The following is a 27247-nucleotide window of genomic DNA, read 5'->3' on the forward strand; positions in this document are numbered from 1 at the left end:
CAAGCACCTCCAGTCTCTAGCCATGCAGGGATTACCTCCTTTTTATGAATGAAGGAAATGGAGCTCTGATATGATGTGACCTAGGTAGGGTCAGCTGGCTGGACTAGATGCAGGAATGCTGGCAGACCGCTGCCTGGGACTCATCCTGCCCTGCTAACCTAGGTATAAGGGGAGAAGGACATTAGCAATGCTCCTTAGGACTGGCCTGTTGAGATCTCATGTGGGGTTCCGTGCATTCCAGCAACATAGACCTATTCTGCCCTGGGACTGGAGATGTCACCCTCCTGCCACCACCATCTTCCTTTGCTGCCTTGTGTGAGTCAGGGAAGGGCTTGAGAACAGATGCTGGAAGCCTATGACTCTGGAAGGCCAGTTTTGGGCAGACTTTGCCTCCAAACTCCACTTAAGTCTCTTCCACATTTAGAGGCAGGCAGAGTGTTCCTTTGAGGAGAACGCTGACTGTGGAAGTCATGAAGCTGACCATTTTCAGATCTTCTGCTCTGGCCCCCAAAAGAAATTAAAGTGAAAAGTACTGGTCTGGGTCTTATTCTTTCTTTCTGTATTATAAACGTTGAAGAAGATTGCTTAAATATTTAAGAAGTTTTAGACACATACAGCACTCTCCTTGTGGAGTACACCAGTGGTGGTGTTTAATACCTTATTTAATGACCCATGTGCTATAAGCTGAATATTTTAAAGAATAAGTTTTTGGCAAACCTAACATTCAATGTTGGAGCTATGCGAAGGCTGCCTCACAACCTCTCCCTAGTTATAGGCCTCTCTGGGGGAAGGGAATAGTTGACTATCTCATTTAAAATACTTTAACTATCACCAGTTAGCCAAAACAAATGAAATATTTTTTCTTTATTGGCCAATCTCCTTCAACTAATCTTTTTTGTTTTGGTCTGGAAATACTGGGAACTGAACTAGCACATGCTAGGCGAGCACTCTCCCACTGAGCTCCACATCAGTCCTTTTTAAAAAATTTACTTTGAGATAAGGTCTCACTGAGCTGCCCAGCCTGGCCTTGAACTCATACTCCTAACTCACTGAGCAGCTTCTTGAGTAGCTGTGATTTATAGGCCTGTGCCATGGCACTCAGCTTACCATTTTCTTTTAATATTTTCTGTGAAATCCTGGGAGAAGCACTTGAAAAGGAGCAGGAGTGTTAGGCAGGGATAGATTGCAGCACTGGTTAGCAAGCAACTTGGGTTGACTAGTAGTGGTGGGTTTTCCCTTTAACCCATCCTCCCATAGAGAGGAAAAGGGGCCCATTAAAATACTACTGCTGGAGATAGAATTCTTGCTTCCCCCTGGCTCTGGGATTCTGGGTAAGCCACTGCAACTCTTCTCTTCTTCAGAGACTGTCCTTTTCAGTGACTTTTGTTTTTCTGTGACTCTGTCATGCAAACTGGGTGGATCATTGAAGAGAAGACTTCCCAGCCCACAAGATTACCCTGTCTGCAGAGACAGCAGTCTCAAAATCCACAGACAAAAAAGTTTAGGGAGATGGAATGCAGCTGTTGGTGTAATGAGCATGGAGAGAAAATAGAATTTGTTGAGGGTTAAAAAATTAAGCTGAAATATGTGAAGCCTGTAGGGTCATTACTACTCAGCTGTCTGTGAAAAATTGTTAAAAATACACTGCCTAAGGAGTGTGTTGTTGGGCAGAGCATCTCCTGTTGGGTAGGACAGTGCCACTCAGAATGGGTACTTGGCAGCAGGACTAGCAGCACCTGAAGTTGGTGAGAATTGAGATTCCCAGGCACTCCTGAGGCCTGCTGAATCTAGCAAGTGGGGAGGAGCCCAGGAATCCATTTTAACAAATCTCCCAAGGGGGTTCTTAACACATGCTAAAGTTAGAGAACACTGTCCTAGAAGTCCAGAATTTGAGACTTCAGGCATCATTTGCATTTTGTAGAAAAAAATAAAAAATAAAATCAAGCCCAGAGAGGTTAAGTGGCTTCCCAGGAAAGCTGACAGTTGATATGGGCTTTTTCAGTAGGGTAGTTTCTTTTTCAGCTGTAGCTCAGGCTAGTAGTATTCCTCCTGTGGTTCATGACTAGCAAGATACAGCGCATCCAGGAACTTGTTAGAAATGCAGAATCATGAGTGTAGCCCCAGCCCTAGGATGCAGTTCCATGGGGTGTGGGGCCCAGCACTGTTTTGGCAAGCCCTCCTAGAGGTCTGCAACCCTTTGCATGCACTGGAATCCCAGCCTAGGTTCCTAGCTCTGAGGTAGGCTCTTTACCAGAAAGACCTTATTTTCAGTGATCTTTTGCCACAACTTTTTAAAAATTGGAGTTCATGGTAAGAATGTGCTCTCGGCATAGATTTATTTTCCTTTAGCAGCAGCCACAGGCCCAGTTGGTTCTAGCATGACTGATTGTCCCAGGTTGCCAGGACCAGGGCCTTTTAGGACTTAACCAGGAGTGTCCCAGGAAAACTGGAACCGTTGGTCATTCTAGCTGGCTCAGGGGTAAAACAAACAAACAAAAAGCGTATCCTATTGAGTTGCAGTGATTTGACAAACATTTTCTTGACTGCACTGAGCGGAGGAGGCCGAGGCAGTAATAAAAGGCCATTTTCATTAGGCCTGTGGTAATGTATGGCTGTCATGCACTCAAATCCATTATCCTTTCTTTCCCTTCCACGTGAAACCTGGCAGTGCAGGAGCAGTTTCTGAAGGAGACAGCGTGGCCCAGCATTCACTTTCACTTCTTTTGTGCAATAAGTGCTTACTGTACAGTCCTGGCTAGAGAGGCTCCCAGACCAGGCGTGAGGTGCCAGTTGTGGTGGTATTATATAAGCCAGAGACCCATCATGTGGACTCAGACCTGAGGCAGGGAGGGGTCCAAAGGAGAAAAGGCTATACTTAGTAACAAAATCATTTCCATTAGGAGCTAAAGCTCAAAAGTTGTTCCAGCTTTTGCTTTTCTTTCTTTCCTGCTCTGCTGGGTGGTGCAGTGCCTGTCAGCAGAGAAGAATGCCCCTGGTAATTCAGTCACTTTTTTTTTTTCCAAGCTTTTTAGAACATTGAAAGAGCAAATAGGTAATGCTAATTCTCCTGTTGTATAGATTATAGATTGTAGTTCTAGAGAGAAAGCAAACCAGACTCCCAGAGAGAAAGGGGGTGGTGGTATAGTGTGTAGAATTATATAATCCAAACTTTTAGAATTTCATATCTGATCTCCTGTGGAGCTGTTTCTCATGGAGGCCTGTTCCTGATCATTAATGGGGCTGAAAGTGCTGAAAGTGTGTAACTTTACAAATGTGTATGATGTTGGATCTTTCTGGAAGGGCCTTGAAGTCCAGGGAGCTTAGGATTCGTGAGCTCATCATTTTTTTCGTGTGATTTTGAGATCTCTTCTCTGGAGAACATTTGTAAAAACTTACTGTTATCCTCTGCTTTTTTGTAACGCCTTGGTCACACTCATACTCACCTATGTTCTACGCCCCCCCCCCCAAACCATGGGACCAAAAAACATAACCATGTCTTGAGAAAAAACAAAAGAAAAGACATTTTTCAAATAAGTTACCAATTATACAGAAATATAAAGAGATTATTAGAGCATAGGGATCATCTTTCTCATCATAAATTGGTAATTGATGGTAAGTACTTAATGCTATATAACAGATGCCATGACAGTATGTTGCTGTCGAAAATGTTGGGTATGTGTGGAACAATTCACAGCTAAAGGGCATCAACAGACTCGATTCTTTGTGCTATTGATGGTCCTGTTTATTGTACTTCGGCAATTCTCAGACATTAATGTGTATCACAGTTGCTCAGAGGGCTTGATAAATAGATTCCTGAGTCCCAGTCGTGGCCCTGTGATTCAACAGCTCTGGGGTGGGACCTGAAAATGTGCACTGCTATCATTTTCTAAAGTGAGTGCTGATGCTGCAGGTCCAGGGACCAAACGTTGAGAACTGTTACCCTGACCAGAGTAATATTAAGCCTCTTGAGGTCAGAGCTATCTTATTCACCTTTGTTTTCTACCCACCATGTTAATTGAGCACTTGACACACTGGAGACCTTAAATGCAGTAGGTTTTTGGAGTTTTTGTTTTTGTTTTTTGAGACAGAATCTTGCTCTGTAATTCAGGCTGGCCTTGAACTCACTATGTAGCCCAGGCTGGCTTCGAACTTGTAGCGATCCTCCTGGCTCAGCCTCCTGAGTGCTTATTTTTGAAATTAAATCTGAAGCTGTCTTTTGCTTCTGAAGTGAATGATTCCAGTTTGGATCAGTAGAATCAACCCTATGTCCTTTATTTGCAAAACTGCTTTTTAAGCTTCGGTCTGAGCTTCCTTTTACATTGGGAAACAAGCATCCTGCTCCACATAAATTCATTTGTTAACAATAGAGTTCTAAAGTTCTACGATCGCTGAACACCTAGGCACTCACAGTTGACTAGAAAATAAATGATAAAGGCTATTTTGTGCTTCAAGTGCTCCATCCCTATTATAGACAGAAAGTGGCTGTGGGGACAGATTTCCCCTCAAGGTGCATATAAAGTTGGGCAGAAAACAGTAGCCATGTCTTCCAGGGAGCAACACCAATTGTGCCATGTCCTATACCCAAGAACTTTGGTCTCAGGATCACAGGGATGTATGACATGATTATTATTGAGATTTTTCTTAAATTTGTCTGGCAATCCATTTTGAACCTTCTCTCAGGAAATCATTGATCCACTTATTAGGAAAGTCCACACAGTTTAATGCCCGAATCCATGCTAAGAGGTTTAAAGAGACCTGCAGTAATAAACTGTCAGTTCTATGAGGACAAATACAGTTTGGTTTTTTTCTGCCACTGTCTTCTTAGGCCCAGGACAGGGCCTGCACATGGTAGGCACTCAGGACATACTTGATAAATGAAGAACAGGGGTTCTATCTGAAGGGAGGTGGCCACGCAACTGCTGACTTGAGAGTAACTGATGACTTGAGAGTAAAGTAATTGAGGCTCGCCTTAAGACACAACTCCACAGACATTTTTTGAAGATTAGCCAGGGCCACTCATATATGGTGAGGTGAGTGGGAGAGGAAATAGATGTGTTGCATGGAAGGAGCTGAGACATAGCCACAGGGCTCTCAGAAGCATCCTGGGACAGTGGGTCAGGCCCTTCCCCACTTGAGGACCAGTATCAGTAGGAGAGCTGTTGGCATGCATGGGACAGGTATGAAGAGGACAAAGGTACAGGTGCAGAAACAGGTATAAGTCGTGGGCAGGTGCACTTCAAAGTACAACGCCTGAGCAGGCTGGCATATATCATGGGAACCAGAAGGGATCCTGATCAATAACTTTGTTCAAAAGGGGAAACTGAGGCTCAGCAGAAAAGTGACTGTTCAAAATCAAACAACATGTTTGCATTAGGTTCTGGATTAAAACTTAGATCCTCACACTTTCTGGTTTTTTATTTCACTACATCTATGTATACAAGTATTCTTTGAAGAAACTAGGAGTCTCTTGGTTATGAAAGGGGGCAGCAGGTACCTGCATGTACCTTTTCACTCAGCTTTGGTCTGAGGAGGGTTCTATGGGTGAAGAAGGTCTTAGTGAGCACAGCATCTGTGATGGGCTTCACCAAGGTGGCAGCTACCCCAACCATGTGCTCACTTGTTGAGGTAATGCCAGTATTGCTGGTCTCCTCTGCACTCTACCCTTCCACTTTTCTCTGTCAGTATGTAGGTGAGCAAGCCTGACCTGGTGAGGAATTATGGAGAATAGGGAAAAGGCCACGTATGAGTCCATTAGCTGAAACCTTGGACCTTGCTGAGAAGTAGGTTTCCATTCTCTTTCTTTCTTTGGGCAGCTGTGACTTGACTCTGCATTCTCCAAATTTTAAACAGCATAAATTCAGTATTGTAACAACCACATGACATTTTTAAAGAGGGAAACCAAACTCTACCTTAGAAAAATTTTGACCCATGCCTCAGTTTACTCATCTGTTAAATGGCTGATAATACCACATGCCCATTGCCATTGCTTATTGTTCATGCCGCTGACGTCAAACCAGATGTAGTAGTAACCAGGCATGCTGCTGCTTTAAAGAGAAGTGACCAAGGATGGAGAAACCAAGCTCAGGTGGCAGGCAGATTTTTAATGCTATAAATGGGGCTGTGAGATGGAAGTTTAATCTTTTGAAATCTGATCCCATTTGTTCAGTCTTGGAGAGAACTTGGGAAATCAATAAAATGAGTTAATTGTGTGCTCTTTTTTCCAATTGGTGTAGCAGCTCTTTAGGCTTTGGACGAAAGCTAAACTTTCAAGCTCTTTAAGCTAAAATAGCATTTGAGATGCCTGGGAGATAAGAACAGCTGCCTGAATTACTTTGAGAGTAACAATCAAAGCTAGAGAGGGGAGTGCATAAGAGGGACTGTTAGGAAGCTCTGCCTGATGGAATCTGCCCAATTCAAGACCCTTGCACTGATTTCAATCTTTAAGGTCCTCACTGTGCCTATCTTTGGGTAGTTGATGGTTTTTTTGGATGTTCTTTAATCTCCAGAAATGAATAACAATGCACTGTCTGAACCAGATAATTACAAGGCTACACTTGTTGTTCAGACATAAAGGAAATAGCAGCTCTCTGACTTGAATAATTAAACCAAATCAAAGCAGCATTTCTTGACCCAATAGATGAGGGGTTTTTTTTCCATCTAATGTTTAGCTGTCCCTCATTCTTAACACAAATGTAAAATGTAGTTATGTGCCTCCAACTCACAGTGAGCCCTGAGCTAAAGTTGGTAGAAATTATCACAGCAGCACCATGGAAGACAGCCCCGAGTCCTGGAAGGCAAGGCAAGGCTCTTGGTTTTATGTCACAGCACCCCTTGAGATTGCTTTAGAATGGAAAACTTTTCAAGGGCAGGGTGGTTATCAGTTTTGTCACTGTTCTGCAGCCAGTGCTGCCCACTAAGGTGTTGAACAGATACTCTTCTGAGAGAATGGGTAGAAAGTTTCAGGAAATGCCTCCTCACACTCAGCGGTGTATGTAGTGGTGGAGGGGCAGGTGCCTGAGAGAGTTGAAATCTATCTTGGGAAACAACTATTCCTGGTAATGAGAAAATGCTATAATTATGCATTATTCATAGGCAGTCACTCAGCATCCATGTAACTGTCATTAAAGGAAAATCTTAAATGTTAATGTGGGTGATAGGCTTGGGTGTTTGTGATTTGATGATTATGTTGTGTTAATAAATGTCTTATTGTAATAAATGGGACAGTTTGTTTTAACATTGTGAAAGTAGAAAGCCATTATGTTGGGTATTATGCTGCTGGAAATTGGTTCATTTTCATAAATGTCATAATAGGGGTGTTATTGTTGTCATTAATCATTGTTATTTATGATTGACCAAGCAGTTGTGGGATTCCTACTGTGTGCCAGCTCAGAAATGTTTGGTTCAGTAGGAAATTGATAGTGTAGGTGTGTATACTTGATGGTAGGGCCGGGGTGGTGGTGCTGGTATCAGAAAAGAGCTTGCATTGGTCTGGGCATATAGGACAGGGTTCTTAACAGGTCATAGCCTATATCATAGCCATACCCAGTGATTGCTCAAAGGAAGACAGAGCAGTCATGTTTAGCTGCAGAAAGGGCCATGGGGTTTGAGCCTAGGAGCCTGTGGGGCCACCTTGACATGTTTCCCTTTTAACCCCGTTTGACATGTATAAATGGATGAGGGCTCAGCAGGGGCCTTGCCTTTACTTCTGGGTGTTGATGCTCTGCTTACTATTATGGGTTATATTTTTGTTGCTGTGTACAGAGGACTCCATATTGATCCTTATAGTATTTTTCTCAAAATGAGGCTCTTGGACTTGAACACCTGTGATAAAGTTGCTTCAGTTAGTTATCCAGATCTCTCTGGAGCAGAACTTCACCTCTTTTATTATACTTTTTCTTGCTAAATATTTATGGGGTTTGCTTTTTCATTCCCATTCCTTCTCTTTTGCATTGTCACACCCCTGGAGAAGACTTCTGTGACCAGTCTTACCTGAATAACACTCTTGGTTCGTCCCACTGAGGTAGTTTCCAAGCCCCTTATGAAGCTTTACTTTTCTTCATTCCAGGTGGCTTTGTATCTGATTTTATCTGTTGTCCCCACTAGAATGTGAGCTCCCTGAATGCAGTGACCTTACCACTTTATCCTCTATACTCCAATGCCTAGAGCCTGCCCAATACATAGTAGGTGCTGCATAAATGTATCCCATAAAGTCTCCAGGTGACTCTTATGTATTCCCAAGTTGCTTTATTGGACAAAGGGATGAATTAGTAAGAATCAAAGTCCTTCAGTAGGTTAAAGAGATGAAGGGAAAAGCTAAGACTTACTTTCCAGTTCTATGGTTCTGTTAGTAAATTTAGTTTGGCTTTAATGAGATTCCCTTTACCAGAATAAACTGTAGAGAATTTAAGGACCTTAATAACTTCTGGTGATAATTGCAAAATGTTCTGCAAACATACAGAAATGGAAGTAACAATAATGGCCCTTATAGAGGGTAGTTATGACTGACCCCTTAAGGGAGATAGGGTTTAACAAGTGCCTGGTTCTTTTGAGCTTTGTTTTATCTAAATTAATCCAGAGAACATGAATTTAAATGAAAGATGCTGTCTGTCTAGAGAGTTTGCTGCACATCTTGCAAAAGATAAGACTCAGAAAGGTAATTTTTTCCTGCCTACTAATTTAAATGATAATCTTGAAGCTAGGTGTGTATCTGTCTCAATCTATGACTAATATAATGCTAATTTACTACTCAGAGTAGGGACTTTGTAATTTAATGAATAGTTATCTTTTGTAAGATAATTGTGGTTTAACTTTTTATCTGACTATTTGCAGCAAGAAGTGCTGCATATTATAAATGATGGTAGTGAAATTTATTTCAGTACTGGCCTTGTTAAACTGAGGTCTGAAGACCACTGGGTATAGAGACACAGCTATAGTTCCCCCTCCCCTGATCTTGGAGTGACTCTTGAAGTAGTATGCTTTTTTTCTCTTTCTACCATTTCCTTACTTAGTGTGATCCTCACCAAAGAATGAAAACCTTAACAAGACCTTGCCAGAGGGAATTCTTTGACCTAATCCTGAAAGAAAGCTCAATATTGTAGAAATACTGTGGCTCTTTAAAGTAGCTTTCACATCTGCTGCTGTTTGTGATATATGTATTTTGGTTGTAGGATGCTGACATGTTTGTACTTAGTAAGATTCTGTAATCTGAATCTGTAAATGTTTAGTTCTGTGTTTCCCCCTTTATTAACTTTATTCTGATTTTTTAAATTTTACTTTTTAAAAAGACCTTTATTCTGTGTTGTCAAGATTATCTAGATGGTTACAGCCCTCGTAAACTCATCATTGTAAGCAATACATGCTACAAACATTGCTGGAAACTGTTTACTGATGGAGTAAAAGTTTTGTTCTTAACTTCTAACCTTAGTCTAAATAATTAGAAGGTCCTATACTTTGAGAGTCTACATATATGGAGTGTGATTGGCTGGTTTAGGGGCATAGGTTCAGGGATAACAAATTGAGCCCTTTCTACTGATTTAAGAGAAGAGGTAGGATAAACTTAGAGCATGCTATGGAGCCTTATAGATCTAGCTTTATATCCTAGCTCTGGTTTTTCAGTATGTATACTTGGAAAGGTGCTCAATTTTGCCAATTAAGTACCCCACTTTTTTGTGTAAATTGAAAGTAAATATACTCTTATTCAAATACTTAAGTGTCTACCAAAGGCAGGGAATCTCCAGTATAAGTGAGGGATGAGGAGCATGGCTCCAGGCCACGTGGAACTTGTCTCATAGTAAAGAAGAGAAACAAGATGAAGTACTGAGTGCATAGACACTTTTCAGTACTAGGAAAAAAGAATGGAGAGGAAGGAAGATATGAATTGGAGTGAGGTGAAATCTGAGTTTGTGCTGAGAAGTTCACATTTGGGCAAAGACTTGAACCATGTAAGGGACAGAGCACCATGGCTATGGGGAGAAGAAGATTCCAAACAAGGAACAGCAGATGTCTAGGCCTGAGGTACACTGGGTGTAGTGTTGGTGAGGAACCTTGAGGAAGCCTATGGCTGGAGCCAGAGAAGAGGGGAGGCAGGATAAGAGGCAGACTGGGTAGGGTCTTCAAGGCCACCTCAAGGGTTTGGCTTTAACTCTGAGACCAGTAGATTTTTTTTTCCCCATTAAGTTTATTGGTACATTTTAGGCATAAAATATAGTTACATACATCATTGGGATCTTGTACCTTTACATGAGTATCTTGGTTCTTATTTTTTCCCCCTTCCTCTGCCCTCCCTTCACCCCTCCACTCTTCCCTATTTGCAAAGACTTTGTTTCCATTCTTTTCCTTTTCTCATATTTTTTCTTTTCCCTTCTTTCCTTTCCCCTACCTCTCCCACTTCTCTTGGTCCTTTTGACCTTTACTTCCTATTACACAATATCAATTATACATTTTTTAAATTACAATATCAATATCTAGGAGACATTACCACAGATTTTATAGAATTTAAAAGGATACAGAAATCATATTACAAAAATCTGTTTTGAGGACTGGGGATTTAGCTCAGTGGTTTCACCGCCTGCTGCGCAAGCGCAAGGACCAGAGTTCGATCCCCTGTACCAAGACAAACAAACAAACAAAAACTGTTTTGAAATAAATTTGACAACTTCTAAGAAGTACCTTGGAAGACAAATTAATGAAACTAACTCTGGAGGAAATATTAAACTTGAATAACTCCTACTAAAGAAAGTATATTACTAGCTTGAAAACCTACCTATATGACAACAGGCTCATTTACATTTTAACTGATAAATTATATCAAACATTTAAAGCAGAAAAAAGAAGGAACACTTCTCCCCTCATTTTAGGAACTCAACATTGTGCTAATCCTAAAACTGGATAAAGATAATAGAAGAAAAAAGTATGAACATAGATAGAAATTTATTTAACAAAAAACTATTAGAAGTCAGATCTGGCAGTATGTAGAAAGTGGTTTTATTATAGGGATGGCAGTGTTGGTTCAGCATTGGAAGATCCACCCCCAAAGTCATCATTTTAACAGAGGAAAGGAAAAAGCCATATGGTCCTGCCACAAGTTGGAGAAAAAGTATTGTTCTAAATTCTACAGCTGTTCATGGTAAAAGCTATCAGGAGACTAGAAGTAGAACAGAAACTTCTCAACAGATTAAAGACATGTACTCTATACTTCCAGCAAAAACGCCTTATATGAATGGAGAAGATACAGTGCTTTCTCCCTAAAGTGGGGAACAAGGCCAGATAAGCTTACCCTTTATTTGTCCATTAAACTTTGAAACCTAGTTCCCACCAAAATAGTCTGGCAATAAAATGACACAACTAGGATAGGATTGGCAGGGCAGAAGCAAAATCTTTATATGTAGATGAAATGGTCATCTACAGAGAAAATACTAAGAAATCTCTAGGAGCCCCTAGAACTTGTACTTGAATTTAGCAGGATTAGAAAACACAAGGTATATATAAAAATTCAGGTCTGTGTATACTTGCTATAAATGAAGAATTGGATATTGAAATTTAAAAGTTATGTAGGAGTACAAAGTACCTAGAAAAGTAAAAAGAAAAAAAAAACAGTGTTGGAAGACGTTTAGAACCTAATTTTAAGACTTCCTCTAAAGCTACAGTAATCAAGGCAGTGTAGGTATAAGGAAAGACCTATAGATCATTGGAATAAAACAGATAATCTAGAAATAGAACCACACGTATATGGTCCACTGAGATTTGAAAGATTATTTAACATTAACATTTTATAGAATATAAACTCAATTCAAGAGCAGAGGAAAAGAGTGTTTTCAGCAAATGGCACTAGAACACCTGGTATCCATATATAAAAAATTAAACTCAACCCTTTATTTCCATACATAAAAATAACTTGAAAGGATCTATGAACCTAAATATGAAAGCCTAAAAGTATAAAACTTTAAGAAGAAATTGTAAGTGAAAATGTTTATGAATTTAGGGTAGGCAAGAACTACCTAGGATACAAAAAACATGATGTATAAAAGAAAAAATTGATGAGATTCCTTCAAAATTTAGCACTTTAAATGACATCATTAAAATGAAAAGTAGTCCTTAAACAGACCATATTTACAATGCATATAACCTATGACCAGAATATGTAAAGAATTCTTAGAGCTCATTAATAGACAACCCAATTAAAATGTAGACATAAGATGATGAATAGCCCATGTAGCACAAGGAATGGTGTGCAACTCTAGAATCAGAAAAATACTAATCCATACAATAATAAGATTAACTTATACACTAATTAGGGGGATGACGTCAAAAGTTTTAAAAGCCTTGTCATGACTTTTTCTTTTTGTTGGATTCTCCCCCTTTGCATTTAATTTGTCACACCCAATGGATTCATTCTGCTGGGTTTCCTGGGGTTGTGATCCTCATTGTCTTTTCCTAGGGTATTGTCTAAAATTTTTTGGAGTGCTGGTTTGGTATTCATGAAGTTCCTGAGGTGCTCTTTATCATGAAAGCATATTATTTCTCCATCAATTTTGAAAGATCGTTTTGCAGGGTACATCAGTCTGGGTTGGAAGCTGTTTTCCTTTAGGGCTTGAAATACATCACTCCAAGCTCTTCTTTGCCTGAGGGTTTGCATTGAGAAGTCTGCTGTGATTCTGATGGGCTTTCCTTTCTATGTGATTTGTTTCTTTTCTCTCGCTGCTTATAGAATTTTATTCTTCTGTTGGATTTCTGGAATCCTAACTATTATATGCCTATGTGTAGGTTTTTTTTGGTTATAGCTAGCTGGAGTCCTATATGCCTCACTTATCTGTATGTCAAGTTCTTTTCCCCTCCTTGGGAGTTTTCTCCAATCACTTCTGTGAACAGATTTTTTATGTCATCTGCACTCTCTCCTCTTTCTTCATTGACTCCAACCAGTCTTATGTTATTCTTCTTTGCATCGTCTAGCAGCTGCTGGATTGATTTCTCATGTTCCCTTACAATTTTAAAGCAATTTTTCTTTTCCTCCTCACTAATTGCAATCTTATCTTCTATACGTGGAACAGATTAGAAGATGCAGAAACAACACCAGACACACTCAGCCATCTCATCTTCGATAAAGGAGCCAAACACCCTCCCTGGAGGAAAGATAGCCTCTTTAATAAATGGTGCTGGAAAAATTGGGCTTCAACTTGCCAAAGATTAAAACTAGACCTATATCTCTCACCATGCACTAAACTAAAATCAAAATGGATTAAAGATCTAAATATTAAAATAGAAACTCTGAACCAGTTGGAACAGAGGTTAGGTAGAACCCTTGAAGACATCGGTGTAGGAAAAGATTTTATGAACAAAACCTCAGTTGCCCGTGAACTAGCACAAACAATCAACAAATGGGATCTCTTCTTATTAAAAGGCTTCTGCACAGCAAGAGAAACCACCAGCAGTGTGAAGAGACAACCCACAATGTGGGAAAAAATCTTCACCTGCTGTTCCTCAGACAAAGGTCTACTATCTCGAATCTATAAAGAACTTAAAAAGATCAGACCTCCCAAATTTAAAGACTCAATCCGAAAATGGGCATCTGAAATGAACAGACATTTCTCAGACAAAGAAGTAGAAATAGCAAATAAATAACATGAAAAAATGTTCAACATCACTGGTCATTCGAGACATGCAAATGAAAACAATGCTGAGATTCCACTTCACTCTAGAAAGAATGACTGCTATCATGAAATCCACCAATAACCAATGCTGGCGGGGCTGTGGGGAAAGAGGAACCCTGCTCCACTGCTGGTGGGAGTGTAGACTGGCGCAAGCACTATGGAAATCAGTATGGAGATACCTCAAAGAACTAGGACTGGAAGTCCCATTTGACCCCACTATTCCACTGCTGGGGATCTTCCCCAAAGAATTAAAAGAATCATACCACAGTGATATATGTGCCCCCATGTTCATAGCAGCACAGTTTGTAATAGCTAAAACTTGGAAGCAACCCAAATGCCCATCTACTGGAGACTGGATAAAGAAAATGTGTTTTTTTTATAAAATGGAGTACTACTCAGCCATCAAAAATGAGAAATTAGAGACATTTATAGCTAAGTGGATGCACATTGAGGCAATACTCTTAAGTGAAATAAATAGGACACACATGTGTAAATACCAAATAATTTCTCTAGTGTGAGAAACTGAAAGTGTAAATAAGGACTAAATGTATAATAGGTAATGTGAAATAGGAAGAAAAGGAGCAAAAGGGAAGGAAGTGGGAGGGCTAGGGGAAAGGATAGAAGGGAATGGGATTAATATGAGAAAATGGAAAAATAGGAACAAAATCTTTGTAAATAGGGAGGACTGGAGGGGTTGAAGGGAGGGCTGGGCAAGGGTGAAAAATAAGAACCAAGAGAGACTATGTAAAGGTGCAAATTTCCAATGATGAATGTCATTATATTGTATACCTAAAATGTACCAATGATTAGAATGAATAATCGATAATGCAAAATAGGAAGAAAAGGTCCAAAGGGGTAGGGGTAGTGGGAGGGGTAGGGGAAAGGAAAGAAGGGAAAGGAAAAATGACGAAAAATGGAAAAGATGGAAATAAAGTCTTTGTAAATAGGGAAGGGTGGAGGGGGTGAAGGGAGGGCTAGGAATGGGAAAAAAATAAGAACCAAGATGTATCATGTAAAGGTACAATTCCCAATGAGAAATGTAATTGTGTTGTATACCTACAATGTACCAATAAAAGAATTTAATTAAAATAAAAAGAACAAAAAAATGTATACAACAAAACAGGAGCATGATTAGGCAGGGCAATTTTCCTCTTTCTATTGCTGCATGTCTGTGTAGCTCTACATAGCTTGAAAACCTGGAAGAAGTGCTGAGAACAGTCTCTTGCTCTAAATAGCTGTGTAGCTAGAGCCAGCCCCTTAAATTCTTTAAGTTTCAGTTTTGCAACTGTGAAATGAAAGGGTAGTAATAGGATTTGGGGTCTTGTCAAATTTTAGCATCAAAACTTTCTCAAACACACTATGAAGCTCAAGATATAAGACAGAACAAGGTAGAATTGTTCTGATTGTGACAGGATGGACTATCTCATCCCATTTCTTTAGTGGTTGATGGATCTTGGAGCCTTGGAGGTAGTCTAGGGCATTTGAAAGCCCTGGGTCAGGTAAGCTGCCAAAGTGCAGGATTTAGAAATGAGGCAGCTTGAGTTCCCATCATTAATTTCTGTTGCTGTTGCTTAGCTGTTTGTGGCAAGATGCTCTCTTCCCCTTGTAGCCTCTCAGAGAATGCATCAAATTGAGTCTTTGTAAGTGATCATTTCTCCAGGGCTTGCTGTGTGATGTGGGAGAATTACAAGATGATACTTTATTTACAAGAAGTGGAGGAGACCAATTTATCTGATAGCAAACATTGGCTCCCATCATAAGCTAGCACTGAGGGTGATGTAGCAGTAAATAAGATACTCGACCTTCACAGCCTTGGGTTTAGTCAGGGACAGACAAGCTATTGCTTAACAACATGGAGTTAGGAAAGCTGTGTCCTGTGGAAACTAGAAGAAAAGAACACTTGGCTCAGATGGGAAATGGGGATGGTGGAAGCATTTCTGATGGGAAGTGATATCCAGGCTATGGGACCTGGAGGTAAGAGTAGCTAGAAAAACAATTTGTTGGGATATTCCAGAACATTTCAGGTAGAAAAAGGAGTAAATACACAGTGGTATATTCATACATGGAATAGCACACAATATCAGAAGGAGGAGTAGTGTGAGGGCCTAGTTATGAGAGTTGGGCACCATTAGGGAAGCCCAAGGAGGGTATTTCCATGGGTTGGTGGTAAGAGAGGAGAAACTTCTGGGTAGGACCAGATGGTGGTGGACTGTGTGGACCCTGTAGGATTTTGACCCTAATGGTAGTGGAGGAGGCTGTTAAAGAGTTCAAAGTAAAGGAAACAAATTATGAGATTTGAATTTTTGAAATATCACCTTAGATTTTTTTTGAGTTTTTAAAAGGAATTAAAATAGTTTTTTAAAATTAATTTTATTGGTACATTTAAGGTATACAATATAATGATATTCATCATTGGAAATTTGCACCTTTACATAATCCATCTTGGTTCTTATTTTTTCCCCATTCCCCTGGCCTCCTTTCAACCCCTCCACCCTCCCTATCTAAAGACTTTATTTCTATTTTTTCTTTTTCTCATATTAATTCCATTCCCTTCTTTCTTTTCCCCTACCCCTCCCAGTTCCCCTTCCCCTTTGCACCTTTTCTTCCTATTTCACATTATCTATTATACCTTTTAGTCCTTATTTACACTTTCAGTCTCTCTCACTAGAGAAATTATTCGGTATTCACACATGTGTGTCCTATTTATTTCACTTAAGAGTATCTCCTCAATGTGCATCCATTTACCTATGTGTCTCTAGTTTTTCATTCTTTATGGCTGAATAATATTCCATTTTATTTTAAAAAGACACATCTTCTTTATCCAGTCTCCAGTTAATGGGCAATTGGGTTGCTTCCAAGTTTTAGCTATTACAAATTGTGCTGCTATGAACATGGGTGCACATATATCACTGTGATATGATTCTTTTAATTCTTTGGGGAAGATACCCAGCAGAAGAATAGCTGGGTCAAATGGGACTTCCAGTCCTAGTTCTTTGAGGTATCTCCATACTGATTTCCACAGTGGTTGTGCCAGTCAACACTCCCACCAGCAGTGGAGCATTGTTCCTCTTTCCCCACACCCCCGCTAGCATTTGTTATTGCTTGATTTCATGATAGCAGCCATTCTTACTGGGGTGAAGTGGAATCTCAGTGTTGTTTTCATTTGCATCTCTCGAATGACCAGTGATGTTGAACATTTTTTTCATGTATCTGTTTGCTATTTCTACTTCTTTGTCTGAGAAATATCTGTTCATTTCAGATGCCCATTTTCAGATTGGGTCTTTAAATTTGGGAGGTCTGATCTTTTTAAGTTCTTTATAGATTCTGGATAGTAGACCTTTGAGGGACAGCTGGTGAAAACTTTTTCCCACATTGTGGGTTGTCTCTTCATGCTGCTGGTGGTTTCCCTTGCTGTGCAGAAGCTTTTTAGTAAGAAGAGATCCCATTTGTTGATTGATTGTGTTAGTTCATGGGCAACTGAAGATTTGTTCATAAAATCTTTTCCTACATCAGTGTCTTCAAGAGTTCTACCTAACCTCTGTTAAGCCGTTTTAGCGTTTCGATTTTAATATTTAGATCTTTAATCCATTTTGATTTTAGTTGAGTGCATGGTGAGAGATATAGGTCTAGATTTAATCTTTGGCAAGTTGAAACCTAATTTTTCCAGCTATCTTTTCTCCAGTGAGGGTGTCGAAGATGAAGTGGCTGAGTATATCTGGAGTTGTTTCTGCATCTTCTAATCTGTTCTACTGCTCCTTCACTTTAGATATTTTAAGGAGTGTGCATTGAGGTGGAGGCCAAATTAAAGGTTAGGTCCAGTTCCAGCACCTGGAAAGAAGCTTACCTGCTGCCATCCCAGGCTCCTAGGGCCAAGAAGGTGAAGCCGGTCCCAGCACCCGGAAGGAAGCTCCCTGCCTCCATCCCAGGCTCCTAGGACAGTGAAGCTCAGCCAGTCCCAGCACCAGGAGGGAATCTCCCCAGCCTCCATCCCAGCCCCCTAGGGCAGTGAAGCTCAGCCAGTCCCAGCACCTGGAAGGAAGCTCCCCTGCTGCCATCCCAGGCTCCTAGGGCCAAGAAGCCTCCTAGGGCAGAGAAGCTCAGCTGGTCCCAGCACCCAGAAGGAAGCTCCCTGGCTGCCATCCCAGGCTCCTAGGGCCAAGAAGGTGAGTCGGTCCCAGCACCTGGAAGGAAGCTCCCCGCCTCCATCCCAGGCTCCTAGGACAGTGAAGCTTAGCCAGTCCCAGCACCCAGAAGGAAGCTCCCTGGCTCCCATCCCAGGCTCCTAGGGCCAAGAAGACTCCTAGGGCAGAGAAGCTCAGCCAGTCCCAGCACCCGGAAGGAAGCCACCTGCCTCTATCCCAGGCTCCTAGGGCAGAGAAGCTCAGCCGGTCCCAGCACCCAGAAGGAAGCTGGGACAGAGGCGTCAGGGCCCTGAGCAGCGGACCAAGGCAGTGTGTGCAGAGTGCAGCCTCAGAAGACTCACCTGAGTCAGTGCTTACTTTCTGTGCCGGGTATTGGGAGTGTGGGCTTGCTGTCTCCCCCAAGGCTGCGTGAGCTGCTTCTGGGGTTGTTGGGCAGCCAGTGCCCAGCAAGCTCCCCATGTGTTTGCACCCGGCTGTCCACAGAGCAAAGGGCTCCGACATTTCGCATCACTGTTGTCCCAAGCTTGGCCACAGAGATCCCAGCAGATGTGCTTGACTTCCGAGGTTGCCACTTGGTTCCCTGGGCTTGCCTCACCTGCTGCACCCCAGCTGGCAGCTGGAGGGCCATGTGGCCCTGAAGAATTTCACTTCACTCCCCTCTCTTTTGGTTTTGCCATCAAGGCCTCATTTCCTCTTATTGCTTATAATTTGCTGTTATTTCATCAGTACATAGTGGTTACATTCATGGTGAGGTCGGTACTTTTAAAGCGTGGAAGCCAAATCAGGCCCCACCTGGGGCTTTGTGGGGAAATCTGTAAACCGTGGATTGCTCTCAAAGTCACTTCTATGGAGCACACAGTCCCTGTCCCCTGGCATTGCTAGCTCAAGGCCCGGCTCTGTCTGGATGATCCTTTCTTTGTGGCCGGTGCAGTGGGTGGTGGGGCACAGTGTGAGGGCCCAGCAGCATCTGGCCAGGATGGGGTGCATATGTGCGGTCAGGGAGGGATTCCAGGACAGTCTGGTGCAGTCAGGAGCCGCAGCTGTGCGTGGACACCGGAAAGATGGTTCCTGCAGCTTTTCAGGTGCAGCTCCGGCGTGGGGCTGTGTGCAGCTTGCAGCCTTATGCAGGATTTGGGGCCCCAGGAGTGAGATCACCCAGGGACAGACTCACCCTGCTCTCTGCCCAGCTCAGCGTGTGGAGAGGAGGAAAGCACTCGGGGACTGGGCACACCAGGGCAGTGTGGGAGGGAGGTCAGGTCTCAGCCTGTGGTCACCCACCCAGAATGATGTCACTCACCTGGCACGAGGCAGCGACTCACTGGCCTCTCAGGGAGCAGCACCCCCTCTGGTGGAGCCCATTGCCCTAGCCAGAGATGCTGAACTGACCCAAGCATTAATGGTGGACACCCAGCCATCAGGATCCATTCGTTTTTCAGAGCCGCTCAGTGAAGCCAGGTGAGGTGGTACAGCTCTGCTACCCAGCACTCTGGGAGGCCCAGGCTGGGTGACGGCAACTTAATGAGAAGACTCTGACAATCATAATCACACATTAAATGGGCTGCTGATGTGGCTCAGTGAGAAGGTCCTGAATTTAATCCCCAGTACTGAAATAAGTTTTACTGATTTGTAAAGACCTCAGTCCATGGGCAGGGCTGAACCATACACCCTAGGAACCTCCAGCCTCTGCTGTCCAGGATGCTCTGTGGTTTCATATTTTAAAAGTAAAATTTAATAGAGATGGAGAGAATGTTCGTCCATCTCCAAGTAGGCAGGCTGGGGCTGTGCTGTCCTGTCCCTCTGCCCTCTGAGCAGAGACAGACAGCAGCCAGAGCAGACTGTCCCCGGGTGAGCCCAAAGACCTGCGGAGCTGATGTCCGGGAGGTCACCTGGAGCTCGGCCAGGACGGCGTGCTCTGCCCTGCAGACTCCGCAGAAGGAGCCCATCACTGGCCCCGCTCCTGTGACTATGACCGGAGTCTCCGCTGCCAGGCTTCCACCCTAAAAAGCAGCATTGATGACACAGACACCCACCGGGGACCCTGGAACCAGGAGAGCAGAGGCTGCTGAGCCAACTGTGTCACTGGGGCCCTGAATGTGTGGGGTTGAGCTTGACAGGCCAGGTCCCCACATAAGTAATGAGATGGTAGGAGAGCTGAGGAGTGGCACACCCCCTCCCAGCAGAGAAGACACAGCCTGAACCCCGAGATGCAGACAGGGAGGGGGCGCCTAGGGGAGGCCACAGCCCAGTGGGTTTCCTGCGACAGTGCCCTTCGCCTGTCCTTCATTCAGACTGCACACGTTATCTTACTGTGATAAATACATCCTGTCTGGCAACACAACCTGGATTACCTACTGAAGAAGCCAATGAAAAATGGCCAGGGTCTTTTTGGGTTTCCCCTTCTGCATAGCGCAAGATTCATCAGCCCGTCTCACGACTGTGTGGCCAAAGGCAAGTCTGACTCACTGGTGTGAACCCTGCAGGCCAGGTGCCCGTGGGGACATGAGAGGAGCAGTGGCCAGGGGCGTGGGCAGGAGCCACCAAGCACAGTGCTCTGGGGATGGGCGCACACAGGGAGAAGGCACTTCAGGCCACCACGCTGACCCTTTTAAACACTAAAATTTTAAGTTTTATTAAAAGCTAGTTCTATTATTTATATAAATCCAAGAAATAAGGGCAATTGTAAATACCAAAACAAGAGCCAGCATAAGTGAGGGGAACAGTGGGAGGGGGCCAGGAGCTGGCCCCAGGTGGAGCTCAGGAGGTGACACTGACCGCCGTGCAACCACTGGGTACCCCAGCACTGCAGCAGGTGAAGGGGCTGCCATGGACTCTGGCTGTGGTCCCAGCGCTGGGCAGGAAGCTGCATGTGGAGCTGGCTCGGGCTCTGCACATGGGACTTCAGCTAGGGCTAGAGCTGGTCCTGTAGTTCCAAGAGAAGAAAAAGTCACCAACTGTCCATGTTCCCTCCCAGGGCAAAACCTCCCCACTGCCCATCAGACAGCTCTGTGCACAAAGCCTCCCCAGGAAGTCCTCCCAGACCATGACGGCTGAGGTCTCAGTGATCCCAGGTCACCCCAGCACCCGGAAGCTGTCTCTGTGTCTAAAGGCCCATCCCTCCCCTCATGCCCACAGGCCCACACCCATCCTCCTCACCCGTGGGCTGTGCCTCAGTGGGCTCAGCTTGCTCCAGCTGGGCCAGGAGTTCAGGTGGTGGATTCTCCTGGGAGTGCAGCTGCACCAAGAAGTAGAGGACAAAAAAGGAGGACCTGGAAAGGCAGGTAGGAGGCAGAGTGAGAGGCCTGGCCTTTCCTCCCATGCTGCCTGCCCAGGGAACATGCGGAAATGGACAAGTAGGCCTCCTGCCCTAGCTGCGCATGCTCCAGCCCCACCCTCTCCATGCCCAGTGGGGCAGTGCTGGCCCAGGTAGCCCGAGAGCCTAACAGGAGGCTCCATGCTCTGTGGTGCGACCGCCTCTGCCTTGTTCAGGGCAGCCCAACACACCGTTTCTCCACCTGTCCCCACTGTCAGCTGCATGAGGACAGAGTCTGGTGTCTGCTGCGTGTTACACTTAAGAGCACAGGGCCACTGCTCTGTAACGATCTGAGACGTGGGGGACAGTGGGCATCTGTCCCACCCACCACTCCTCAGGCTTTAGCTCTGCAGCGCTGTGCTGCCCAGTGTCTATGCCGCTCCTGGGCTCTTCTTGCACTGCTGTGGATCCACATCTAGGGAGGCTGGGAAAGTGCCATCTACTGCAGTGCGAGGAATGCTTGCTCAGCTGTCCAGGGTGACTGAGGACCCCAAACAACACTGAAGCCCCAGAGGGCAGGGGTTGCATCTGCTCTGGCTACTGGCAATCACAGCTGAGCCCTGGGAAAGGTCTGCACACTGTGTGTCTTCACATACATCCATGGAATGGGGACCCCACCTGCTCTTCCCTGATGTCAGTGGGCCTGGGCCCTTCGTGTCCCCACAGACTTCTGCTCTGGGAAGACCAGAGGCCTGCTGAGTCACTCTGCGGTCTCCTTTACAGGGAACGGACAGCCTTCCCCTGTGCAGGGCTCAGTGGGGCAAAGCACAGCCGGCCAGAGATGGAAGGGAATCTGGCAGGCCTTGGGTCAGCACTGCCCTGGAGACCCCAGTTCTGCCCCGCAGTGATGCCGAGAGCCTGATTTTCTCAGCACCCTGCTGCTCAGAGTTGCGAGCAGGCTGAGGCAGGGCTCATACCTTCCAAAGACTTGGGGCCACAGTGGCCAAGTGCCCCTGGGTGCCGACCACAGAGCTCACTTTCTCACCATCCCCTCCTGCAGGGCGGGAATGCAGGCCCAAGAGGGGTCCAGGAGGGAGTCTGCATGGATGGGGCAGCTGTCCAGGAAGTCCCGTTCCGGGGGCTCCCTCAGCGGGGCGCTGCATGCCTGCCAGCGCCGTCCTCACAATGCAGTCCTCTGCCCGGCTCTCCTCCCATTGGGCCCCAATCTGTGATGGAACAGAGGGGAGAGATGGAACTGGGGCCCACCCAGGCCATCAGGAGGGCTGGAGGCTGAAGCCCAGACCACTCTGCAAGTCGCCATCATGGCTCATACCAGAAGGGGCACAAGTGGGCCCGGCAGAAAAGCTATGCATGTTAGAAGGTAATTTCAGAAGGGACACACAGAAATGCTACCGATTCATGGCTCATTAACAAGGAGAGGTCATGGCCTGGGGCATGAAGAGCCCACCCACCCTCAGGTCCCGTGGTGGAGAGAGAAACCGAGGCTCAGCCTGGCTCCAGGCCTCCTGCGAGGCCAGCCTGTCCCTGGAGTCTGTTAATCGCTCAGAAAAAGTCAGGCCCACTTCCTGGTCCTGAGAGGCTCCTGGCTGTGCTCACTGCCACACTTGCAGGTCACGTAGCCCCTGTGGGTACCACTTGGGCCCTGGCCAGGAGTTGCCCTGAGGTGACACGGCAGAATAAAGCTGTGACAGGACAGAAGTGACACAGTGTCCTGTGTGCAGCTCTGTGGGGACAGTGCCTGACAGCCGGCAGCAAGCACAAGGCTCTGCCTGACCACAGTTTGTGCTGTTTCTGCCCCAGGTAACCTTGTGCTCCTGAAACACAAACAGCTTTGTCTCAGGCTTCTACCCCAGAGGACGGGAGAAGGCTCTTCAGGCTGTGGATCATCACTGGGCACTGCCCTTCTCCTCCTCTCAGCCCCGTCCTGGGGGCGCAGGCCAGGGCCCTGGGCTCACAGCCTCCCACACCTTCCTCTGCCCAGGAGGAGCCTCCCTCTTGACCTCGTCCCCCACCCTCCTCAAAGTGAGGAAGAAGGGCGGGAGTTATACAGGGGACTCACAGTGGTGGCCGGGCCTAACTGGACCTGTCCTGGACTTGGTGGCCCCAAGTGTCAGGTGTCCAAGTCCAGGGAGATCTGCCCTGGGCTCCCGCTCATCTCAGGTCCCCAGGTCTCTGGGTCTGGTGACACGCACCCTGTGCTGCCCCTGATGGCCAGGCAGTTCCTGGTGAGCGGCCTGAAACATGGGGACTTAGCCATCCATCCTCTCACTCTCGCCCAAGTGCTTTCCCTGCGCGGGGTCCTGTTGCTGCAGCCTCGAGGCCTGGGAAAGCAGCACAGCATGATCGCTGCTGACTCTCTCCAGCCAAGTGACTGTTAGGCAGCCGTCGCTGGACTGTGGTGCCCAGTGACTCCAGGGTTCCGAGTTCTGTTTGGACCTGTCGCCAAGGAAGTGAGGTCGCAATGCTAGGGTCATAAGCCAAACCGCCCCCTCTGATGAGAAGACCCCGGGGCCCCTTCCTTTCATAGTGGAACACATCTATCTGTGTGCTCCTTAGAAACAGCAATGAGAAACCAGAAAAGCTGCCTGTGATGTTGGAGTTTGATGAATCAGAAGTTTTAATTCAGCAAATGTGTAGATGCTTAAGATGCAGCAGGCACAGGGAGAAGTGTGCTTTCCCATCCAGAGTCCATTCTCTTTCAAGACATAGTGCTCATGTCAGCACTTAGAGATCTCATGGATTTGAGGATGATTTTCTTTCCTGGGTTGACTTCAATTGCCTTTCAATTCCAATAGGGACTATGGAGATGATCCCAAAATGTCCAATATAATTTTCTTTAAAGGATACAAAAGTTTCAGCTGATAACCCCTGGGTGGCCAGGAGTGGAGGATTCACAGCAGGTCATAACTTTCAAGTGCACATGGATAGCTACTTAAGCACAGATACCGAACCCAACACAAAGTGCAGTATGCAGTGCAGAGACAGTGTGAGGGGACAGCAGTCTTTGTGAAACCTCCCACCCAGTGGAGGTGCAGAACACTTTCACACATCACTTGGGAACGTCTCTTGTGGCGCTGCTATCCCCTCCTGTCCTCTCATCCCAAGCTGACCACGTGCTTTTTGTCCCTGGTGGAGTAGAGAGGGTGGAACTGGAACCATTCGGTATAAATGTTTCTGGCAGGTCTTCTTCAAGCAGTAACACCAGGCTGGGATCCCTGCGCGCTGCTCCTCCTCAGTGGTGGCACCGTCATGGGGGTGGAGCACAGCTGTCCCGCATCCTCTGCTGATGGCCATTCATTCGGCTCCCAGGGTTGACCACTGAGCAGTTCCCACCAGCATCACTCAGGCAGGTGTCTTCTCAACCATGGATTCTTCTTCCAAGAGACACACTTGCACGTCTGTTTATTTGCTTTATATCACTATTTTTGGCCTACTTTTTTATTTACAACATTTCATTCCCCTTTGATGTTTCTAATGAAATCTAATAATAAATTCGGGTTGTTATCTTTTAAAAAAAATTAAAGGTTAGGTGTCCATTACCTTAATCCTAGTGAGGAAAAGAGGGGTCTGAAAGAGGTAGATTACTAGTGACGATGGTTGGGAGATATATTTGGTGGATTAATCAGACAGAAGTGAGAGCCATGTGCAGGCTTCTTGCTTGGGGAACTGAGAAAATATTAACACTGAATCAGGAACAGGGCAGCAGGGAGAGGTTGGAGTAACAGGGTTAAAAAGATGCATTTGTCATGAGTAAAATGGACTTGGGGTAGTTCTTTAAGTAGCAGGAGAAGATGCCTAGGGAGCACTGCATAAGAGCACTGCCAGGGAGTATTTTTGATTCAACTGAGAGCTTTGTTGTCTTGCCAGATTTGCCAGAAGGCATTGAGCTGGGGGTCTAGAGTGGTGCTTTTTAGTTCATGTACCCAACCAGACCCTGTTCTCAGAATGGTCTATGTGAGGCCCTGTGACTTGATTATTCTAAAGCAGTGGTTTTCTTAACCTTTGTGCAGTGATACATCTATTTGAAATCAGGTGAAACCTTTCTGCAGACAAGTACACACTGCAAACACATAGTAATTTTAAAAAATGTGTTAACCATAAAACCATTGATCTGTTCTCCATTACTAGAAATGGAATGTCCTAGAGATAGAATCATACAGAATGCAAGTATGGGGCTGTTTTAAAGATATGTCTTCCCCATGTTTCTTTGATTCTGTGAAGCTGGTCTAGGGTTCACAGGTTAGAGATGTTGCCCCACAACCACAATGTTTTGATTGGTTAAAAAGTTGATATCTTAAGACTCTAAATGATGATATCTAACTGTCAACATTCCCCAGGTCTTTATAACTGAGAGTCCCTCCATCTCATCCTCCTGGCTGTCTACCTAGCTCAGGCTCTACTGGCTGTTTCTTACATCTTACCAGGAGATGCATGTCTTGCTTATGCCCAACTACTAGTGACTGGTCCCTGTCTTGTTTCTTCTTCTAGCTCCTCCCCCCTTGTTTCCTGGCCTCTAATGAAATAGTTCTTCTAAGTGCCAGAAGCCAAGTCTTTACTTCTTGTTACCAAATGTCCTCATTTATCCCCTCTTCTTGCTTACTTCCAGTATTTGAGTCCTGGTGGTCCTTAGAGAGCTCCATTGCAGTTCTTTCAGCTGAGACCCAGCCAGCCTACAGGTGCTGTTGCTCTGGCCTGCTGGTATTCTGTGATTGCCAGTGTTGAATATACATTCCAGCAGGGTTGGGATACTCTCACCCATCTGTTCCCAGTCTGAAGGTTAATGGGGAAAGATGCTACATGTGGAGCCTACATCTGTGCATTTTGCGGATAAGAAGTGTCCTACAGGGGCCCTCTGAAACTGAGTACGTTGATAAGCTGACAGACTATCACCACGATGGCTTGATCTCCCCCACTTTTTATCCCCATACAGCCCCCAAATAGCTCCATCTCCATATTACATGTAGGATTCAAACCCTCTGTGTGCCATCTGGGTTGCCCTCCTGTCTTTTCTTTCTTTGGAAATATCTTTCCTGAAAGATGAGATACCTTCATGTTCTATTCGTAGTTTTGGGTCCAGTGGATGGTCAGATATTCTAAGGTGTTTACCACCATCGTGGACAGCTTAGAGTGGATTTCACAGATCATGTCCCACATGCTCTTGGTGCTGCTCCTTGTGCTGATGATTGACTCTAGAATGAAAGGCTGATATGGTAGGAAAGCCCCTCATTGGGCCTCCTGGCTAGAGTATGGTAGACTGTTGCTGTGTCCCTCTGCTCTCAGCCAACATTTGCCCGAGTGTCACTCTTAGTAGGATGAAGAGGGAACTTCAGGCCCTGTTCGAAGTTTCATACTACTTTTGGATCTTTAAATATTTTCAAGGTATTACTGGTTTCCCAAGGTTAAGTAATCAGTGAGTAAAAGCTAATCAAACAAAGTTGAATCAGGGAGGCTGGGAAGAGGGAAGACTAATCCTTCCAGCATTCCTCTACTTTCCCCAAGCCCCAGACTTTGTATTCATGGGCTCATGATGGTTCCACACAACTACGGGATCATCAGTCCAAAGATGTCTGTGTATGCGCCTACTCACAGATCACTCTCACTTGAAAGATTCCTGGAACAGGTGTGCAAGGCCAGGGGAAAATCCCAAATGGGCAAAATGCTAGCATGGAAATAAGTTCAGGGTCAAAGGATATGAAATGTCATTTTTAAACTTAGGGAAAAGCTGTGATAGTTGTATCTATTTAGCTGTAGTTTAAGAGAGTGTGGTATGAAATTTATCATTATTATTATGAATACTGTTACAATTATTAGTGAGGATTGAGCTCCATTGTTGTGGGAAATCTAAGAATGTCTTTTTTTTTTTATACCAGGGATCAAACTCAAATCCTTGCATTTGCGAGGCACATGCAGCACCACTGAGCTACATCCAGGCTCTAAGAATGTCTTTCTTGAGGCCTACACTACTTGAGCTTCTTCCCAAAGAAAAGAACAATCACAAAGATAATAATTACATAGTTTTTGCTAATTGTGTCTTTTGATCTAAATATTAGCCTTTTAGAATCTTTCTCTTCATTGAATAAATTAGCCATAAGTGAAGATCAGATTTATTTCATGGTAGAGACCTAAACTAAGGCAAAGTTTGTTTGGTTTTTTTGAGACAGGGTAACACCATGTCATTCAGGCTAACC

General features: G+C 44.7%; 2 protein-coding genes across 6 annotated transcripts in view; one reads left to right on the forward strand and one right to left on the reverse strand.

Moving 5' to 3' along the window:
* The window catches only part of Myo5b (myosin VB), a 385932-nt gene that overhangs the window by 80962 nt on the left and 277723 nt on the right, over positions 1 to 27247 (forward strand). The gene's annotated exons all lie outside the window — the stretch shown is intronic.
* LOC147830086 (uncharacterized) lies at positions 20443 to 23470 on the reverse strand. Of its 2 annotated transcripts, none has more exons than XM_087193003.1 (4): positions 23252 to 23470; positions 22084 to 22264; positions 20942 to 21054; positions 20443 to 20708 (listed from the first exon to the last, which is right to left on the reverse strand). In XM_087193003.1, exons 1-4 carry the CDS (start codon positions 23300 to 23302, stop codon positions 20697 to 20699), a joined length of 357 nt encoding a protein of 118 aa, XP_087049129.1. In that variant the 5' UTR covers positions 23303 to 23470; the 3' UTR covers positions 20443 to 20696. The 2 variants fall into 2 exon arrangements, 1 of the variants encoding a protein (XP_087049129.1); XR_015443728.1 differs by having other exon boundaries at positions 20453 to 20708; positions 22016 to 22264; positions 23252 to 23458.

This window comes from Heterocephalus glaber, unplaced genomic scaffold, assembly GCF_053883595.1.
Source record: "Heterocephalus glaber isolate CG9 unplaced genomic scaffold, H.glaber_assembly_v1.0 deba00000331, whole genome shotgun sequence".
Taxonomy (NCBI): Eukaryota; Metazoa; Chordata; class Mammalia; order Rodentia; family Bathyergidae; genus Heterocephalus; species Heterocephalus glaber.

What these genes read in the sequence shown, in the direction of transcription:
- LOC147830086 (XM_087193003.1), bottom strand. Translation starts at nt 23,302, where the DNA reads ATGTTTCAGGCCGCTCACCAGGAACTGCCTGGCCATCAGGGGCAGCAC. An exon ending in GCCATCAGGGGCAGCACAGG is followed by an intron (nt 22,265 to 23,251) that starts GTGCGTGTCACC and finishes GTTCCATCACAG; the next exon opens with ATTGGGGCCCAATGGGAGGA. An exon ending in CCGCCCTGCAGGAGGGGATG is followed by an intron (nt 21,055 to 22,083) that starts GTGAGAAAGTGA and finishes CTGCCTTTCCAG; the next exon opens with GTCCTCCTTTTTTGTCCTCT.